The sequence below is a fragment of the Cyprinus carpio genome, chromosome B13 (genome assembly GCF_018340385.1).
Source record: "Cyprinus carpio isolate SPL01 chromosome B13, ASM1834038v1, whole genome shotgun sequence".
NCBI lineage: Eukaryota > Metazoa > Chordata > Actinopteri > Cypriniformes > Cyprinidae > Cyprinus > Cyprinus carpio.
Genome location: NC_056609.1, coordinates 13454847 through 13477010, shown reverse-complemented (window position 1 = coordinate 13477010; position 22164 = coordinate 13454847). Strand labels below are relative to the sequence as shown.

At 36.6% G+C, this 22164-nt stretch overlaps 2 protein-coding genes across 3 annotated transcripts in view; one reads left to right on the top strand and one right to left on the bottom strand.

Annotated features, from left to right (window-relative positions):
- The window catches only part of sdccag8 (SHH signaling and ciliogenesis regulator sdccag8), a 40364-nt gene extending 36991 nt beyond the window's left edge, over positions 1–3373 (top strand). Inside the window, exons 17-18 of the mRNA XM_042736710.1 lie at positions 1495–1621; positions 3104–3373. Coding sequence (XP_042592644.1) covers positions 1495–1621; positions 3104–3142 — 166 coding nt within the window. The 3' untranslated portion in view covers positions 3143–3373. The remainder of the gene's footprint in view (positions 1–1494; positions 1622–3103) is intronic.
- A 643-nt stretch (positions 3374–4016) lies between these two features.
- The window catches only part of akt3a (v-akt murine thymoma viral oncogene homolog 3a), an 87223-nt gene continuing 69075 nt past the window's right edge, over positions 4017–22164 (bottom strand). For both annotated transcript variants that reach the window (XM_042736695.1, XM_042736696.1), the window contains 10 exons: positions 20837–20981; positions 20037–20168; positions 19314–19379; positions 18779–18847; positions 16474–16596; positions 15641–15769; positions 10851–11065; positions 10585–10672; positions 9789–9891; positions 4017–7967 (listed from right to left, as the gene is read on the bottom strand). In XM_042736695.1, the coding sequence (XP_042592629.1) occupies positions 7882–7967; positions 9789–9891; positions 10585–10672; positions 10851–11065; positions 15641–15769; positions 16474–16596; positions 18779–18847; positions 19314–19379; positions 20037–20168; positions 20837–20981 (1156 nt within the window). In that variant the 3' untranslated portion in view covers positions 4017–7881. The remainder of the gene's footprint in view (positions 7968–9788; positions 9892–10584; positions 10673–10850; positions 11066–15640; positions 15770–16473; positions 16597–18778; positions 18848–19313; positions 19380–20036; positions 20169–20836; positions 20982–22164) is intronic.

Here is a 22164-nt window from a genome sequence, read left to right as displayed (position 1 = left end):
ATGTCTGCACACAGTTTATACATATTTACTTTGAGTGATTAGAGTCTGTATTTCTGCATATTAATGATGTTTTTTTTTACTAATATTGAATCAGTCTTAAACAATAAAACTCATGTATTTCGAGAAGAAAAATAAACCCTGTGTCAAAAAAGCAGATGGCACCAAATGATGGACATGTTCTTGCAGCTCTCACTTCTGAAGTTTCTCTTATTCTTCTATTTCTTATTTATTTCTTGTTTTGGTAAACAACAGCAGATGAATGTTACTTTCTGAAAGACCTGAAGAACAGCAGAAATGGTAGATAAAGGTTTGGATGGGTGCACTAATACAGAAGAACATTTGGAGCTAAGTATTGTGTGGAGGAGGTTAGGGCCAGTGTCAAAGCGCTGCCAGACTCTGGAGGTGGGCGGCAGCAGTGGCGCCAGCTCCCTACACAGCAGGGCCCGAGCATGGGACAGGATGCCCACCACAGCCCTGTGATCAGCCCTGTCCAGCTCACACCAGGAAGGCCAGCAGAGAAAAGAAAAGAAATGAAAGGAAAGAAAGAGGATGAGGGTGAGGGAGACAAAAGAACAACAGCGCTTGACTGAGGCCTGAGGACAGGAACAAGCTGTCTAGTGCAGGCAGACAAACTATTCTGCTCACACTCCCAAATTAGACGGGATTTAAGGAATCAGAGGTGAAGGACAATTATCGTGAAAAGCAGAAACACATCTACTGTCACGCCAGACAGAGAGAAAAGAAAGGCTTGAAAATGGCTCTGGTTCCAGTCAACAGAAGCATTCATTCCTATTAGAATCCTGAACAGAAGTGCATTGACTTTCTGAAAAATTATCATTTTTTTAACGTTACTTTACCCTATTTTCAACATATTTAGACAGATACTAAATACAGATACTAAATATTTTATATTAAAATAGACATTAGTGGGGGTAGCACCATATTTAATTTTCAACACTAATGCAAATGTGGATTGTTCTGTTGTTTAACAACTTATTCTTCAGCTGACAAAAAAATCAATTCACTCTATAACTTTTATGGTATTTTAAGAAGATTAATAGCTCCAGTACCTATTACTTTATGTGAATGAAAAAGAAGCCTCAACATTGTTTTTTATGCTTTAAATAAAAATCTTGTGTTTTAATTTATATAATAAATGACTAAATTTACTGTAAATAATGGCAGAATTCAAATGTTTGGGTGCACTGTCCCTTTAAGTTGATGATAATCTGTTAAATGTTCACTTTGTGAAAATAAGCTCTTAACACATGACATTTCGACAGATTTTCTGAAGTCTGAGCATTTCTGTCATTTCAACAAACATCCCAAAATTCAGAACGTGCTGCTGAAAAACATAAAGACCAAGAGAGCATTTATGAAACTCAGTTAAACCTCAGTCTGGTACAGTGATAATAACTCAGATGGAAATTTCTTTTAGCTGTCTGCTGTGCCTTTCATCTGTGTTTGTGTGTGTGTGTGTGTGTGTGTTGTCAGACTGCAGCAGCTGGACCAGCACTGTCAGGCCAGTTCCCAGCAAGTGCTGCAACTCCTCAGCCGACAGAAGCAGCTCCTGCAGGAGCGCCAGCAGCTCGCTCACGACATGCACAACCTGCAAGCCCAGGTCAGTCTCTGCTACACACTGTACTCAGACCTCCGCTTGCTCTTTATCTTCAAACCTGATGATTGCCTGAAGGTACATGAAAGTTTAAAGTGCTTTACCTACTTCAAGGATGAAAGTTGTAACATGTCTATTACTGTAATGCAAAAAAAAATAAAAAATATTTTACTCCAAAATAAATCATCATGAATATATTTTAATTATATGCCAGAGTCAGCCCGTACATTTCTGACATGCTGCGCTCATGTGACGGATGCAGGTTCAAATCTATTCCGTTTTACAGCTTGAACATCCACTTTCGGTTCTAAAGCTGAGAAAACTACACAAAACACAGCATGAAAGCTCAAATATAGTATTAAACCAATAAAAATAGTTTACAACCATTAGAGAATTGAGAAAAGAAAAATAATGTATAATTTATACATACATATATACAGTATAGGCCCTTCTTGATCCAGTACGATTCCAATTTTGGGAATCACAATCCATTTAAAAGATTCCAAAACATTTTTTCTTTCTTTCTTATTAATTGTTAACTCATGTTGAATGTCAGATTTGTTTAAAAATTACTTGCATATTCATAAATTATTTCATTAAATAATTATAAATGAAAGATAAATCAAAACAATTGTATGTCAAGAATTATAGCTTCGAAACATAAAGCAAAAACAAAGCTCAGAATCATTGAAGAGAGAATTGTAATGCATTAGTTTTTTCTGTGATACCTTATATATACACAGTGATAACAGTCTAATCATAATCACCATTCAGAATAATGATAAAGTAAAATATCTCAGTGCATTGAATTTTGGGGTAAAATGTGCTTAAATTGTCATTTATAAAATACCTAAAAGATATAGTTATGATAAAATAGGTTCTATGCTTAATATAATTACTTTTGAATCTTTCGATTTTATAGTTAAATGTGACCTGCATCCATATAGAGAGAGAGAGAGAGAGAGAGAGAGCACAAGCAGCACAGCAGCTGGTAGCCATGGCTGCACATCACGCTAGACTAGGCACCCACAGATGCTCATCCAGATTGCTGCTAGAGGCACGTCAGCAACAGACAGCGAATCGCCGAATGCTGACATTCGTTGGAGATTATTGCAAATGGAGTGATGCTCCGCAAAGCGCCGACGCTTTCGGCTCTGTTAATACTACCATGCTGTTGTTTTGTTATTAAGCGAGTTAGTAATTCAGACTCTCCCTCTGAGCATTTGTGTAAGAACACCCACATGCTGACCGCTCAGACCGCGTCCTGCTCGCGCTCACAGCTCATTATACAAGGCCAATTAGGAATTATGTTAGGCTGTTTGAAATAAATGGAAGCGTTGTATGAGACAGAAGACAGAAGTGTGGCTCATTCCTCTTCTTCTGTTGAGATGATTAGTGAGTAGTTTGCAGTACTTGTCAACACAGTGGTGTTGGGTTTCTTTTTGAGGCTCCATCATGGTTGTCCTGTGTGTGTCACCTTCTCCTCAGGTGCATGTTGAGAAGAGAATGGACACGCTGGCCCGGTGAGGGCCGTCTCCATGAGGTCATGTGATCAGTCATAAAGTGAGAACCGATCGCTGTGATGTTCCATATAACCACACAATGAAATGCAGTGAAAAGCATATGAGGAAATGTGGCTTCATAACTGTGCTGATTGAATGGATGTGAATGAAAATTCCTTTGTCTTGTGTTTTTAATAAGTTATATATCTTTTTGTATTTATTTTATCAAAGATACCAATTAAAAAATAAAACTCTCTCTGTTTCTCTCTCTCTATATATATATCCCCTCATTAAAAAACAAAAAATTGAAAGAATAAATTATATAAAATATTAAATAAAAATTGTGTATATACGGTATATATATATATATATAAACACAAATAATCGCATACAAAAAAATATATAAAAAAAAAAACACACATAAACAAAATATACACATATACAAATACACATATATACATACGTACATAAATATATATATATATATATATATATATATACACACACACAAAATTATAACACAATAATTATATAACGTTTCATTAAATCTGTCCCTGTCATTAAAAAACGGGGGGAAAGAGTCTATACATAATCATTTACATTATAATTTATAATGTGTATATATATATATATATATATATATATATATATATATATATATATATATATATATATATATAGATTATTATTATTATTATTGATTTTTGTATGATGGGGACAGATTTACGGAAGTGTATTTTTACTTTCTGTAAACTACTTAAAATCAGTAAATGATTTCCTAAGCTCTGAATGTTGATTTTCTATATAGGTTGTAATCCATCAGCAGGTTCTGAGGTGTTGTGATGAATCATGACTGTTTTGTCTGGAGCGAAAAAGTCAGAGACACAACTCAAGCCAGAGCAGATTGACATAGTGCTTTATTTAAGCTGTCTGTAAGAAGGAAAATAATGTGCATCCCTATCATATACATTTATGTGTAAAAATACTAGGATGTACAGTGTACAAAAACAGTTTCTTGCAGATAAGCTTTCCGCATCCGCGTGGGCCCCTATACTGTATTCAAGGAAATAAACTTTATTTTTGTTGTTGTTTTTTTTTAATATGATGAATGGTAATACAGTTCTTTATTTATTTTTTTCTGTTAATCCCTTCCATGTAAAATTCTTAACCACATGACTAGTTCTTAACATGGATCTAATGACAGAGCTAGCAAGGTCAAGAAATGTCACAAACTCTAAAGCTACATGGACATAAAATGTTTTTTTCTCTCTTTTTTTAAAGATTTTCTTTTTTTTCTTTTTTTTTTTTTAAATAAATACTTTACAATTCATGCTCATTCATAATACACTACCAGGAGCGCGATATAGAGAAAGTCTGTTGTAGACAGTACAAACAGTAGCAGCAGTGTGCACACAGATGTGCGCTTAGGAGGGATGGAGCCCGTGCCGCCCATGTCTCCATGGGTCCCTTCCTCACACTAGTTCAGTATTCAGGGAATAATGACTTTAGGTTGGGCTTACGTGTGTTTTTATTGTCCTCTGAAACTGTGGTGGTGACAACAGTACAGCTCGACTTTTCTACAACAATCTTGGGAAATGTTAGTCTGTCTGTGTCACCAGGCAAAGCTTGTGTCTCCTGGCAGCATTTCAGGTCTATCCGCATCCACACCGTTACATATTACAGAGCACAATCACTCGGGAAAGTAAAGTAGCATGAGGTCCATGAGGGGCGAATCTGTGCTTTCAAGTATTTTTTTTTTCCTCTCGTTTTATTTTCCTTTATTCTTTTTTCCCCACCCAAAGCAGGAACCCTTTTTTTTTTTTCTTATGCTGAGCTATAGAAAAAGAGCAATGGGTATGAAAGTGCTACTACAGGCAGATACAAAGCCAAGTGTTAAAATATGGAGTTAGAAAAGTGTGATTGATTTGGCCAAAGGCCCTTCTGCTGTTTAAATAAACTATCATCACATGCAAGGTACCGCCCCAATGAACATCACCGTTCTCTGCCTCTCCACGTCTTGAGGAAAACCCTTTGGTCCCTCACATATATGCATATTAAAGTAAATGAATTGGATGAACAGTGTCACAGTATGATTGAATAATCTTACTAAGTACAGTCCGTACAATCACAAATCTGACGTGAAAAAGCAAAAACAAAGAGCAAAAAAATTACAAAATGAGTGCTTCCATCTCTCTAGTCACTATGAATTGAACAATAAATTGATTGGCTACCTAACCAGAAAATGTAAAACAAGACAAATAGTTGAAAAATATTCAAGTTATTCACTGATAAATAAAAAATAATAAAACAAACAGAATCGAACACCAAAAAAACTAAACAGTCAACAGTGCAAGCCCATTAAATTAAATCAGGTAGTTTTTTAACTTTTGTCTCGCTTTCTTACAAAAACAATAAATAATTAAAACACAAAAAAAAGGAATGGGGAAAAAGACGAGGAATGATCTAAAGGAAAACGTGCAAGTTGGAAGACAGAGAATGACACAAACAGCGAATCTTCCCGCAGTACCACCGCTATGCTGTCAGAAAACATTATTGGGTTGGACATCACAGTTTGAATGCAAGAACATCCTCAAGCTCGACTGAAATCAAATCTGGCAATAGAGCAACAGTACCATGCTACAGCATCTCACATTACACCATTGGACAATTCACAACGCTCACAATCAACGCAGGCATTTTGGTGGAAAGCTCAGTCTGGCATGAGGGAGGTGGACAGAAACTTTCTGAATCATCCTTAACCAGCCGTCATCAAATCCATGTCAGTCTTTAACAAACATGCAAGAAATCCCAGTTCAGACGTCCCACTCTCACAGACCTTGTTCTACGTCACATTTCATATACACACCATCCAGACTCACTCCTTCCTCTTATATCACTTCCCTCTTCACTAATGTCCCATATTCTCACCCCAACCTCATACCTCGGGCCAAATTTCTTCAAAAAGTGCCAAGGCAAATACAAATGAAAGATTTTGCCGTTCCTGCTCAAATTAAACAGACACGCTGAACGCAACAGCAACATGCACAAGAGCCATCTTTACACTCAAAGCAGACAACACAGACACACAGCAGGTTTTATTGCCAAACACTATCAGGAAATGTACTGCATATATCAAATTATTACTCAATAATCCAGATATTTCTCTTTGATCCCATTTAAAAAAAAAAAACTCCATTTCTCATCAAGCTTCATCCAAATAAATCCTCAGTCTGTAACCACCAGAAACATTTTTTGCCCATAACTCATATAGACATCCTAGTATTTCAATGTTTATCGAAGGATTTTTATGCTAATATCTGATTGGCGAATTTTAGGAAGAAAAGTGAACATGATATTAGATGTAGCGAAGCAAAATATCACTCAAAGGTGTTTAAAAATAGCATTCGACTTATCAATATCTGCATTTAAGCAAAATGATTTGTTAATATTCACATCCTGCCTCGAAACAACAACAAGAATGTGCTGTCTTATTAAAAAAGGTCAAGCAAAGCACAATGGGGTGCGTGTCCTGCTCTGTAATCAGTATGGTCTTTTACAGCCCTTTCATTGGTGGAAAGACAAGCAACACATTTCAACATCGCTCGGACTGCTCACAATGTTGAGGAAGATAGTCAGATTCCTTTGGGGAAGAAAAAAGAGAACAACACTACAGTGGCGTAAAAAGAAAACAAATGAAGGCCTTTGCAGGGACCCATCTACATTCGTAAGCCTTTTTAGGTGCATTTATTTCATTTTAAAAAAAGAGACTCAGAAAGCACTCTTAATAAACGCAAGGACAAACAAACAAAAAGAAAAAAATAAATTAAATTCGCTTAAATACATTTTCTCAATCACATTTTTTTCTTATAAAATGAAAAAGTGCTTCCTGTCATTCTTTCAATTAATGCTGGCTTTTTTGTTGTCGTTGTTGTTATTGTTACACTATGATTGCACTGTTGAGTGGAAAGGCTTTCTCACAACTGTTCAAAAACAGTTTGGGCTTTGGGGGAATTTAATCTGATCACAGTTGTGTATCTCTGCACAAAACACTCCACATCAGTCAAACGTGCCATTTTTCCCAGGGAACGATATGTAAGAAATAAAGCCTTCGGTGAATACGTTTGAGTGAGCATTTCTAACGGGTAGTTTTAGTGAGAGTTTAGCGCTGCATAGCTCAGGTTCACAGGGCTTTGCACGGAGGAATACTGAGTTGTGGATCGCTGAGGGGTAAAGCTAGTCCTGATCACAGACGTCCTCTGTGAAGCCTTAGTAAACCGTTTATGGCAGTTTTGACAGAAGGTGAACCTTAAAAACAGTAACAACAGAAGCAGCTGAAATTGGAGCGGTTTTGAGTAGTTATACTACGTGTACCCGGGATCGCAAAACCCATGTGAATCTCTAGCCATGCAGTTATGTATTTATCTGAACTAATGGATGTGTCCCACTGAACAAGGAATGTGGAGCAACATCTCAAATCAAAGAGAATAACACAATGAAGACAAACAGCAAAAGTTCTCCCATCCTGACCCAACCTTTGGGCTGGAGCTGTGAGGACGTTTGAGCGGGCTGGACCTCGAGCCGACCCGACGTGCAAATTCCCATCACCCTAAATCAGAAGTTTCCCTTGGTCTAGCTAATCAAATGAAAGAACCAAGATGGACGATGAAAGGTCAAATGGGCCGGGGCTGTTAGAAGCTGAAGACCTAATTTGTTCCAGTGGTAACCTTGATGAGGATGAGGCAGTGTCAGCTGACCGAGTGGCGCTCACTCTCTTCCGCTGGCGGAGTAGGAGAACTGGGGGAAGTGTGGCCGTCGCTCGTTGTCCATGCAGTCCATCCCATCTTCATCGACTGAGGAGAGGAGCACAGGAGCAATCGGTCAGGAGCAGCTAGACTGACATTACCAGTCAGTTTCAACCAGGCTCATGCAAATAAAATGTTTTCTACAGTTAGCCATGAAGAAAACTTTATCTGAGCCACTTTTACACTTCCCATCGGGTCACAAAAAAGCCTGCAATATGCCAAAAAACTGGCACCCACACACTTACAGGAAACAAGCTGTTGAATATAGAGTCTGCGGAAGACTTTCACAGTTTGCAGGCGAAAACAAGGTTGTTACTTTTATTAAAAGGGTTATGAAGACAAGATTTAATTGGTCCCACACATCCTAAATATCGACAAGACCTTCTGTAAGCTTTGGCATTGATATTGAAAATATTACTGCCTCGTTTCACCTCACACTCACCAAACCGGTTTAATTTAGCTTTCAGATATTTTACATTAGCATATCATTTAATAAATGTGTGTACAGTCAAGGTCGCTGATGGAAAAAGAAGTTTACCTCTATTACAATGACATTTAGTCAGTAAAAAAAAAAATCAAATTAAAAATATGCTTTTCTGACCAAAAGCGATTTCTGAAAATGACAGGGCTTATAAGGATTAGGGTTTTTTTTTTTTTTTTTAAAGATTTGAGACTTTGGTTCACAGTCATGTAGTGTACAAATGTGAGAAATTCAACACTGTTGCTTATCTTTTAGGTAGGGACTGAAAAAAGCACATGTAACAAATATGTAGAAATGTTTTTATTATTCATGTTGGTTTTATGTGGTTTTTATCATCAAAAGTTCATGTATAATTAGATAAAAGGTCAAGTATATACTACCATTAATACGTCTTGGGTCGGTAAGATTATTTGTGTCATCTGAAGGTCTTTTAAGCTCTTAAGGCTGCATTTATTTGATTACAAATACAGGAAAATTAGTAATAATGTGAAATATTATTACAATTTAAAATAACTGTTTTCTACTTTATTGTATGTTCAAATGTAATTTATTCATGTGATGCAAAGCCAAATTTTCAGCATCATAACTACAATCTTTAGTGTCACATGATTCTTCAGAACTCATAATATGCTGATTTTCTGCTCAAGAAACATTCCTTATTATAATATATGGAACTATAAAATATTGCAGATTGCAGAAATCTTAGACATTGATAAAATTGTATAACTTAAAAAAATATTTTGATTACTGCAAACATTTAAAATCCTAAAATTAGTCATAGTTCTGTCGAACGATTAATCGCATCCAAAATAAAGACTTTTGTTTACATAATATATGTATGTGTACTGTGTATATTTATTATGTATATATAAATACAAACACATGCATGTATATATATTCAAGAAAAATATGTTATGTTTATATATTAAATATATTTATATATAATATAAAATATAATAATATAAATGTATATACATGTAAATATTTTCACATCGTACACATAGGCTACATATATTATGTAAACAAAAACCTTTATTTTGGATGCAATGAATCAGGATCAATCGTTTGACAGCACTAATTAGTCTATAGATTCTGTCTGGGTCTATTTATGTGATATGAAAATCAGATGACACTTCAAGAATAATTCATGGATACAAGCAGGCAACTTCTTCACAAACTTCTTTATAATTGTGTGTAAACAAAAAAGTATCACCTATAGTTTTCAGGTGTTTGAGATTTGTGCCAAAAAATGATCTAGTATACAGCATACGCCTTATGACTGAGAAGATAATTAAGTCAGCACAACATCATGCATGTTTTCTTGAATACACTTTTGTGTCATTACAGAATTGTCAATGTATGCAGAGATAAACAACAGACAAACTCACATTTTTCAGGAGGGGTTATTGTAATCGTCTGAGCTGTGAACTCTTCATCGAAATATCTGGTATCTGTCTCTGACGACACCTGAGGCTTGAAGGGAGGTATCAGCTGAGGAAGGAAGAGGGGGGATGAAAAAAACACAGAACACCTGTTTGTGCAGATCTGACACTGCATATAGTATGGCGAGCTGGAGGGCTCAATCTAACGCCTCTGAACCGCACCTCCTCTGCCAACCATTGTGCTATTTGTGACAGTGACCTATTAGTGCATCGAGTCACACATAACCTCTGTCTTAACATGTACCATTAAAAGTATTTTGGTTGTCTGCACTTTTAAAGTTTTACTCAAATTTGAATGAAGGTTTTTTTTCTCAGTAAAAGTGAATGGCACTTTAAAAAAAAAAAAGATGTCTGACTTTTCTACAATTTTCCATGATGTTGTATCCACATATAAAATTTTATTATCTATGATCCACTTTTATCCATGAAAGCCTGTTTCTGACCTGAAAAATCAAATGATGACATATAAAGATGAAGTTGTGAAACATTAAGTCACAATTACAAGAAAAAAAGTCATAATTTTTAAAGACACTCTCTTTTAACTCTGACGTAGAGATGGACTCTAATATCAAGGGGTGTGTTTCTCAAAAGCATTGTAAGCAAAGTTGATTGTAGATGGATCTATAATCTACTTAGGCTTATGTTGCTTTTGGGAAACAGCCCAGGTCAACATAAAAAAAAAAAATTGAAGTGGACCTTCATATGAAGTGGTGAAGGCAGGACAGCATAAGTTCTGAATTACCTTTTTATCATAGACATCCTGCCAGTCAATTCCAGCAAAGAAACTATGTCGCATAATTTCTTTAGCATCATCTGGACCTCCACCAAGTCTGACCAGAAAACAAAAGGGAGCGACATGTATTTACTGTAGTCACAAGAAAACTTGTGATCTTATAACAGTTAGTTCCTGTCTAAATACAGTAAGTGCTGTAACAGAAGTGAAATAAAGAAAGACCAGTTGAAATGTATTAAGAACAGACCATACAGATCAATATTGTTATAACTGACCTCTTATTGGGATCTTTGATGAGCAGGCCTGACAGTAGGGACTTGGCATCAGCAGAGAGCGTCCTGGGGAACTTGATGTCCTCCATTAGGATCAGCTCAAAGAGCTTCTCATGGTCCTGATTGTAGAAAGGCAGTCGGCCACACATCATCTCATACATGACCACACCGAGACCCCACCAGTCCACCGCTCGGCCGTAATCATTGTCCTCCAGCACCTGAGAACAACCACACATACAAACATTCCTGCATGAAAGCATTCATGATCAAACCGAGAAATCAAAACAAGCACAAGCACAGGGACACTTTGTACAGAAAAAAAAATCTATATCTTAAATGTCAAATATGTTAGTGTTAACCTGTTTAACATTTAAGAATTATTGCATAAAGACTCAAAAATATGGATGTCTCAGCACCAGTGTTATGCAAGATTCAGAATTGAAGAACTGGCTCAATTTCAGCTCGCGAATGTGAATTTTAATTGAATTGGACAAAACCCACAGGAAGCTGAATTGGAATTTTAATGACAGAAAGAGGCATTTAATGACTTGCAATTTTACTACATTGAACACAGGTAATTCTAAAATCTATCCATCCAACAATCTATCCATTCATCCATACATATATCCATCTGTCCATCAATCTAACCTTCTATCCATTCATAAGTCCTATAAACCTTCAAAAAGCTTTCTCCCAACACTACAAAGTCTGTCTTGACAAATGCCTCTTTTCAAGTTAAAATTACAGACATACTTAATTTAAATAAATAAATAAAATGAAACCTGTTCACTACCTCACTACAAATTCAGGAATTGAATTGTAGTTTCAAAGGCACCTCATTTCAATTCCGAATGATGCGCAATCCTATGACGAGCAAATGTATTTCAGAATAAGTTGCTCATGTGTAACATAACACTAAAACAATTTCATCTCCACAAGAGTCATCACAGCTAAGAGCTCCTAAATGAACGGCAGTCAGGAACATCAGTGCTAACATATGAATATCAGTGGCTGATAATGGCAGCTCTTCACACAGTCTTATTGTAGTGCTTCTCATCACCAAACCTGTGTCAGCGTGAGCCAGCTCCATCTCTTCGGCCCATCAGTGCTAGACTGATAAAAGCATCTAAACATTCATTCTGCACCGGCGCATCAGGTCAAAGATCCAGCACAGGATACAGTTGGAACCTGGAAGCACAATCCTAAAAGCCTGATATCGTTGGATCAAAGCTATGCTTTTGGGCAAGTGTCCCGGGCCCCAATTACCGAGGATGCTCATACACACCTTACCGGTAGCTCTTATGAGTCTATGTGGCGGAAACAAGGCGGCTAGAGTTAGCGTGCAATGTAGAGGAGCTCTTCAGAGCGGAGAGTCGTGATTAATACATCTAATGACAAGGCTGGCTGGCACAGAGCCAGTTAAGCATATGCTCAGAGTGGTGTTATAATGATGTCTCCTCTCTGATCTTTAAAAACAGGCAGACCTGCACGAGTCAACAGCAGCATTCATAACTCTCTGATTAGGGAGCATAATGTGAACGTCCATGTGTGAACGCAGGGCTAACAACCTCCAAACAGTGAGATGGGTGTATATGACTACTCCACTTATAAATGTCAGAGCAAATCTTCTCAATGGTACATTGTGTGCTTTGAACAACACTTAACATTCCCAAGTTTGAGATCTATAAGATTTTTTATTTATTTATTTATGTTAGAAATTTAGATTTTTACTCAGCAAGGACACACTAAATTATCGATTTCACAGGAATAAATTACATTTTAAAATATATTCAAATAGAAAATTGTAAAATTTTACAATATTACAGTTTGGTAACATTTTAGTATAAGGGACCACTTCTCACCATTAACGAGTTGCTTATTAGCATGCCTAATATTATCATTTGCTTTTTATTAGTACTTATAAAGCACTTATTCTACATGACCATATTCTAATCCTACCTAATACCTACATTTAACAACTACCTTACTAACTATTAATAAGCAGCAAATTAGGAGTTTGTTGAGGCAAAAGTCATAGTTAATTTTTGGTTAATAGCGAGAATTGGACTTTAAAATAAAGTGTGACCTACCTAATAAATGCAGCCTTGATGAGCTTAAGAGACTTCTTTTAAAAACATGAACTTATCAGCACAAAACTTTTAAACAGTTGATGTGTTATTTGACAGAATAAATTTATTGTAATTATAACTAATAATTAATTGCATTATTTACTGAACATGGTTATCTTTTACCATATTTCCATTGCAGTTGTTACATACAGTGAAGTTCATATGCTTTCATTGTCATCCAAAACTAATGGCTAAACACTATGTTTTCTTAAAAAGAAAATGAATGTATCCTTTCTCATTTCCAGTGCAGGAGTTAATGTGCATTACAGTGAATTTACCACCGCTAAATAATAAGAGAGTGAAAGTATGTTCAAATGACACGGACAGAATGTGTGTTTTTGCACATCTAAGTCCAGGACTGGACAGGATCGTGTGTTCTGGATGCAAACAGGAGCGTAAGCGAGGACGAGGACACCTTTCATGTGTGTGTGCGGCACGTATGGGCGGATTGTGCTGTTTGTCCTGGGAGTGTACGTGAGCAGCTCGGCTGCAGGCGGGGATGCGATTAATGCACACAGAGCCAGTTGGGGTCTCCCTGTTCCAGAGCCACAGGCGAGGAGGAGCGGCCGCAGGGGAGGAACAGGCCCCTGCTCGGACAGCCATGTGGCAGGGCTGCTGCTCCCAGGACTGGGCCCTTGGCAAGGCTGGCTGGGGAGGGATGGGACAGAGAGCCTGTGGCTCCACCAGCCCAGTTCCCCAGCAGGGCAGTGGAACAGACAGCCTCCATGAGCTTATCCCACTTTGGCCGGGCTACACGAGGACGCTTGCGCACATGCAAAGAGATAGGGTGCATGCAAAGTGCATACAAATATATGCGCGCATACTGTAAACACACACGGATCGCCGTATGCACGCTTACCTGCTGCTAAGCACCTGTACGCATCCTTCAAGAAGATGAACGCTAGCCACACCTGCATGCTGACAAACGCACGTCCTGTAGGCTCATTTACAAAGAGCTAATGTGCTTGGAACAACACCTGGAAACTAGCGATAATGTGTTTTACTGGTTGCAAACATGCTGTTGAAATGCTGCAATTACAAAATACTAAAGATGTGACAGATGAGAACTCAATGACAGATGACATACAGCTTGTAAAAGCGAACTGTTATTAGAGAAGTATTTCTGTAAATGTATCTTCATTCATTCTCATTAGCACTTAAAACATTTGGTGAGGGCCAAATTTAAGCGAAACTATTCCAATTTCACTTCTGTAACCCTAAAAGTATTTTTTTTCCTTGAAATATCTTTCACACACTCTCTCTCTCTCTTTCTTCTTTCTCTCTCTCTCTCTCTCTCTCTCTAATCCCCCTCTACTTTGCATCTCCAGAACTTGGCTCAGGCTGTGCTCTGTTATTTTTACACCAGTACGGCAGTATAGATTTCCAGGTTTCCCAGCCACCTTCTTCCAACCTTCCCCATCTGCCACCATCTGCCTCTGTTTAGCATGTACTTTTTTGTGCAATCACATACTCTTGTGAAAAATAACCAACACTCAAATCATCTCCTGGCACAGCGGCCAGGCTGAGCAAAACAAAATGTTGCGCCAAATTGTCTTCCGTACTTTTTCGAGTGGAATCTATATCCCCCCTTCACTCCCGCTGCCGCCCCCTGCCCGCTCCCCCCTCCTGTCTATAAATATGGATTTAGTCACTGCAATCTGGGCACCATGCACACCTCTGGTTGGACAGAAGGTTGAACAGCAAACTACTGTTCAAAGAAAATAAAAGTGATAATTACTTTTGCTATTTAAAAGACATGATTTGTGCTCTGGTTTAACAGGCTGCATTTATATTACTGATATAAATATCTAACATTTACAACACTTTCTATGAAGCCTATACATATGATAACAATGGTATTAATATATTAATATAGGATTAATTCAATAACTGCCATTCAAACATTTAGGGTCAGAAGGAGGAAAGAAACGAATACATTTATTTAGCAAGGATGCATTAAATTGATCAAAACTGATGTATTTATATGTATTCATAATATTTTATTACCAGTGTTTTTATAATTTGTTTATTTATTTGTAATACATAACCAGTTCAATCATTTAAATAATTGTAACCAGGCTTATATGACAAGTATTGCATTATAATAAACAGTGATTTCAATTATTTGTAAGAACATACTCCAGATTTTATTACATGTGTCAGTGTGAATGCATTAGGAACATTTGAATAGTGTAATTTAGAGGATTCCCAGAAATTAGAAGCTTCTAGATCTTGAACAGTTCAGTGATGTACAGTTCAGTGTACTGAAGGAAGCTCCTGAACATTACTGTATCGTTAACCAAACAAGCTGTACAAGACACATCTCAATTCCATATCACTGTAGTTTAAGAGCTTGATTATTATCATTGCAGTGTGTGTTTTTTTTAGTTCTAAATCACATAGAAAGCAAGAGGTTAAACTTGTATTGTAAAATATTACTTAAAACTTGAATGCAAGGCACTCCGTGTAATGACAGCTGTAACTAAATATTTTAATAGGACCATTCAAGCCACAACTAGACTCTCATGATATGATCTGAAATCATAAATTTGTCATTTAAAAAGCGATGGGCATGTTCATGGTCTCCTGCATATGCTCCATTGATTACCTCTGACAGTTTTTGGGGTAGTTGCAGGTTTTGTTAATGATCAGGGGTTTCTTTACCTCTGGTGCCAGATACTCTGGCGTCCCACAGAAGGTCTTCATGGTAGCAGCATCAGTGATTCCTTCCTTGCAGAGGCCAAAGTCTGTAATTTTGATGTGACCATCTTTATCAAGCATTAAGTTCTCCAGCTGGGCAGAAAAGAAAAGAGTGTGGATTTGCTGACTTTTTGAAACAATAAACACGGAACTTGGTCATTAACACAAAGTTCTTTTTGAATCTGCTTCAGTTGAACTCACTTTGAATTGACTGGATTTAATTCATTTATAGAATGCTTGAATTACTAAGTGACAGACATACATGTAAAGAGTGTTTTCCTTCCTTTTTCGTTAAAGCATCTTAATGCAACACACATAATACTGTATGGCTTTTACACATGTTGAACTTAAAATATGTATAACTATTTATGTATAATGTATAACTTAAAATCCAAAAGATAAAAATACTTACCTACTTAAAGTGTACTAGTATTTTTAATTCATGATGTTAATAATGTCTTTAAAAAAAGTGCATGGTATAATATATTTATTCACTGGAAGTGGAAAGAAACTTCAAGCCACATTAATTTAACCTTTTAATTTTAATGGCTAAGCTGTTTGTCCAAGTTTCTTGGCACTTCCACAACTGGCTTGGTCCAAGGCTGCGAGCAAAACACTGTGTCATCATCCACAGCCGCCAGAGTTTGATGTTTCCAAAAACCAAAGAAAAAAGCCCCAAACTCTAGAGCTTTTAATTACATTTTCCGCGTCCCATGACATACACTCGGATAAAGGAATCGCGACAGAACAAAACCTTCTCTCTAAATATATGAATTCTTTCCACTTTTTCTGTTTACCTTGAGATCCCGGTACACAATCTTGGCAGAGTGCAGGTAGTCGAGGGCGGAAACGATCTCGGCGCCGTAGAAGCGCGTGCGGTCCTCGGAGAACACCCGTTCTCTCGACAAATGGAAAAACAGCTGCAGGGTAAACAGCAGGGACAGGATTGCAATAATTACTGATTTATTGGAGGAAATTAACACAACACAAACTGCCTCACATCGCCATATTGAGATGATAGATGGCGAGGCCCTCGGAGGACGCCCAGCGAACCCAGACAGCAGCTGGCACATCATCCCCGGCTTTCCAGAGACAGGCCGGCGCGGCCTGTTAAATCAGCATTTTAATCAATACACCAATCTTGTTAAAGGCAGCACTGCGTGCTCATGGGCTTACGCTCCATTAAAGTGGCAGGAGTGCCCCGTCCCCGGCAATCATCTCCACCGTATCTTTTATGGAGTGCCCCGTGCTTCCTCTCTCCTCCCGGGTCAGATGTCAAGGGTTTCTGTCAACTGTCTGGCCCTCGGCTCCACTTGAACCCGGCTTATAGAAATTAGCCAGAAGCGCGATGAGGAGAGTTTGTCTATTAATTGCTGTGGGATGTTTAAATATGGCTGTCCGGGGAGAGCTAACGGCTCTGCTGATCAGCCGGAGGAGGGGGTGAGCGGGACCGGGGTGGCTGAGGACAGGTGTGCCTTCATCAGAGCACTGGCAGCTGTGAATGTGGCCAGGCTGAAAGGGGAGAGACTGATGGGCTCTGCACAGCGTGTGGAGGTTAGGGGCTCTGGCTGGACCAGGCAGGGGGAGCAGGTGACATTGCAGGCTGAGGGAATGAGAGCGAGATTGCTGCCTCTCTGATTAAACAGCACCGTTGGTGGTGGAATTTCATTTATCAAAACTTCAGCCCCTCAAGATGGAATCCTGTGCTCTGCCATATCAACAGAGTGATGCTGTCAAACTTCCACCAAGTGCATCCTGCACGACTACAAGTATTCAACTAAACTTCCAACACTAAACTTTTCAAACTGCTACTAGTTTTAGCAGTTTGACAAATTTGTTAAACAATATTCTAATTTTTCTACAAGCAACTGGTTGTTTAATATCAGTCTGCTGATAAATGGCACAATTTGGTAAGCACTATTACAATCAACAACAAACTGTGTTCACAGTTAAAAACTTTATCCCTTGTTTGCATAATTCCTCAACTTTTTATGTCACAGCCATTCATTTTCAAGTGAAATTTAAGTTACACCCAGTCTACTACAATTACAATTACAAAACTGCATTAGACTAACCAGGACTTATATTGTATCTCTTTTGTTGTTTTGACTAAAAGCATCTGCTAAATGAATAAATGTGAATGTAAATGCTAATAAAAACAATAAAATAAATTTTTTTAACCATGTATAGTAGATAAAAAAACAACTCTGCATAAAATAATTAAATAAATATAAAATAATAATATTTGTTGCTGTTGTTAAAATAGTCATTTTAATTTTTTTCCCCCATTTAAGTTGCAAAACAAATGTGCATAAAATAATAATAACAATACATGTTAACCATTTAGAGCGCAAAACAATAATTTAAAGTAATGCATAAAACATCGTAATAAATAAAAACATATGTGTTGCTATTGATTTAATATTAATTTAGTTTTTATCCATTTAGGTTGCGAAACAAATGTGCATAAATAATAATAATGCATGTCTAACCATTTCGATCGATAATATAATGCATAAAATAATAGAATAAATAAAATATATATATATATATGTGTTGCTATTGATTTAATATTCATTTTGTTTTTATCCATTTAGTTTGCAAAACAAATATGCATAAAACAATACATTTCTAATAATTTAGATGCATAAAATGATGTAAGAAATAATAATAAAAAGAGTAATTATTGTTGTTGCTGTTATTAGACATTCATTTTTGTGTTTTATCCATTTAGGTACCAAAACAAATCAGCATAAAACAATAACAACAATTAGTATTATTTAAAAGCATACTTAAAAACATTGTTTCCACATATCAGTTTTTAGACACTAAAATATAGTTACCGGCTGTTAATAATATTGGATGATAATTTTGCTACTTGTTAATTTTTTCAAAGGACAAGAGAAAGTCTCTTCGAACTGTAAATGCATCACAAGAGATGATCTTGCACTTAACTTTTCCCTGATAACAGATTATGATTTTTAGCTCAGCACAGCCGCAGAGTAAGTAGATATTAGTGACGGCATTACTACAGAAATAGACTGTCTGCCAACCCAGACGAAAAGACAGACACACAAAACACAAATGCAGACACACACGTACCTCTCCTCCATTGACATACTCCATCACGAAGCATAGGCGGTCTTTTGTTTGGAATGAGTACTTCAAAGACTGAAACAGCAGGTGGATACACCATTAGAGGAAAAACAAAAGCAAAAAAAACTCAAACAAACGCAACGTGATAGACGCTCATCAAAATGTATGTGACGAGAGAAGCATTTGTCTCGAGAGAAAATAAAAGGAGCGTTTTGAAAAGCTTTGCTCTTTCTCGCAGGCCTTGATGCTAACTTTGAGGGAAGGTGAAGTTTACGAGGGAACACCAGCTTGACTGACAGTGGTAAATTGTTTTGCTAAACCTGCTGTGTATGTTGTGTGGCATACAACAGCATGTGAAGTGTCAGAAAATTACCAGATGCACAGCTACATTTAGGCCGCTAATTTATTACAGTTTATTCTCTACATTATAATGAGGCTCCAGGGAAAAGCCAATCATATACACAGTACAAAAGCACTGGGAAGCATTAAGGTCTCTGTAAATCCACTCTGAATGATAGTTCATTATAAAATGTGCACTCACGGTTAAAAAAGGATGTCTCGTGTTTTTTAGTACTCTGCTTTCTGTAAGCGTGTGGGCCACTTCGTCCTACGGGAAGAAAGAGAAGGTGGATCATGAATTGTGTTTTCTCAAGATAAACCAGGTTTGATTACAGTACATGTTCACAGTGGATTTAATGAGGATTTTATTACAAAGCTTCTCACAAAAGCATGGGATTAAAATTACACTCATAACTGCGTTAAAATGTCGTTGCCTACAACTTTGAGATCTGAACCTAGATAAATAACATACAGAATGAAAAAAAATGAGAGCTGTCAAACGATTAATCGCATCCAAAATAAAAGTTTTTGTTTACATTATATATGTACAGTATGTGTTCTGTGTATATTTATTATGTATATATATATATATATATATATATATATATATATATATATATATATATACACACATACAGTATATATTTTGAAAATATTTACATATTTATATTATATTTTACATTATATATAAATATATTTAATATATAAACAAAACATATTTTTCTTAAATATATACATGCATGTGTTTGTATTTATATATACACATAATAAATATACACAGTACACACTCATATATTATGTAAACAAAAACTTTTATTTTGGATGCGATTAATCGCGATTAATCATTTGACAGCAATAGAAAAAATCAAAACATAATTCAAATTTATTCACTAAATATTTTTTAAATATTTAAAATTATTCTTACCTTGGCTATAATAACCTCTTTCTTTAAAATTTTCATTGCATAATATTTCCCGCTGGCCTTCTCCCGTACAAGAATGACTTTTCCAAAAGTGCCTTTTCCCAATAATTTTAAGTAGTCAAAGTCATTCATTGTCTGCAACAAAAAAAAAAAGAAAAAGCAATAAATTGTCAGACTTACTGAAATACAATGCATATAACTGGGGTCTACATTTCTATTTTGTTAATGTAACTCAATCAGCATACGTTCACATCTCGCATATCTGCTGCAGGGATGTAATCCTGCTGCTTAATAGACTTCACTGCCACCAACACACTGACATGTTTGTACATTAGCTTGTTGTTTAAAAATGATGAAACTCCCAGAAATATACAGCCTTAAAAGACATTATCGAGAGTTTCCTAATTTTGTGCAATTGAGTCGTTAGGTCTGTTTCATATATCCTGCATCTGCAGCTGTAGGCGTGCACTGAGCTTTTACACTGACTGCGCTTCTGCTGCTGCTCGAGAAAGAAAATGCAGTGTTTCTGGGTTACTACACTGAGTATTTCTAGAAACTAGAAAATGCTTATTTGGGAGTGTGCCAGAACAAAACTTTTACATGAGGAGGGTATCAAATTTAGAACCCAGACTCCAAAGAGCAGCCTCATTCTGACGGCACCCATTCACTGCAAGGGAAGCACCCAAGTGTCGTAATTTCTCCAAATCAATAAGCAAACAAACTCTACATCTTGTCATTCAGCTTCCCAATGTCCCAGGCTTACGATGTCCGCAGCAAACATCAAAATCTGTATTTGAAGGCACCTTGCGTTTGTGATGGCTGATAGATGTGTCCATCTCCTCCTCTCCCATGTTGTCTATCTGTGAGGTGGGACTACACTGGATACGTTCCTCTTCCTGTCTTTGGAGTTTATCTGCCACCATCTGGATCGCCTCTGCCCACTCATCCCTTTGGAAACACACATAAAGCCCATGTTTCAAAAAAAATAAAAAAATTATTAAAACAAAAATCACTGCTTACTACATTTGAGACACACTAAACGAACATGTGGTTCAGCTGTAAATGTAAACTGAAATGTGAATGTGACCTTTTTACTTTGTTGAAGACATCAGGCCAGAGCATCTGAGTAATTCACAAGGCCGTTCTCACTAGGTGACAGTATAATCTAACATGAGTGGGGAAGCCGCCCCTCTCTGAGAATAGTGTCTCCCTCCATTGAGTTTTCATTTGTCGTGCAGCACAACATCTGTTGTGTAGAATCAGTGGTGCATTCATGTTTTTGAGCATGTGTTAGTTTAATAATGATGGATTCATCTGAGCGAAGCTAGCAGTTTCTCACTGTTTCACAGAAGCAGACTGAACTAGACAGTAAGGCTATGCGATACAGCACAGTACAAGTTTACACTGGTATATATAATAATATCATAATTAAGCAAATTTTAGTACCCATCTTTAACAACGTGTCGCTATTCAGCACATTTTGGAAGTACACCATGCTGATAAAAAACAAACAAAAAAAAACTTCGTTTAAGGTGGTTATCTGGTCTCCTAGCCTGCTCAGTCTATTTGAATGGTTTTAGAGAAGTTTTTGTATGAAACACACACAGTATATACACACATACATCACTGTTCAAAAGTTGATCAGTAAGATTTTAAAGAAACAATCCTTATACTTATTAATACTTATAATAATACTTTTTATTCAGCAAGCATGCATATTTCTTGAGCAGCAAATCAGCATTTTAGAACAATTTCTGAAAGAACATGTGACATCGAAGACTGGCGTAATCTGTGCTGAATGTACTTGTGTTATTTGTGTTCATTTAAATGTTGCCTTGGTGAGCAAAAGAAACTATTTTAAAAACATTAACCAGTTTTACCAACCCAAAACTTTTGTACTGCAATCTATGCTACTAAGTGGAATAAATAGTCATAATGTGCTGAATGGTATAAAATAATAAAAAAAAATAAATATTTCTCAACCAACTCATACATAAAATAAAAAAAACATTCATTCACATTCATCCAAAATGAACTGAATGTTTTAACAAAAACTACTTCAGATATTAATACTTGAATAATATATATTGGATATGTATTTTTCTTTACAAGGAATTATTGCATCAACTGA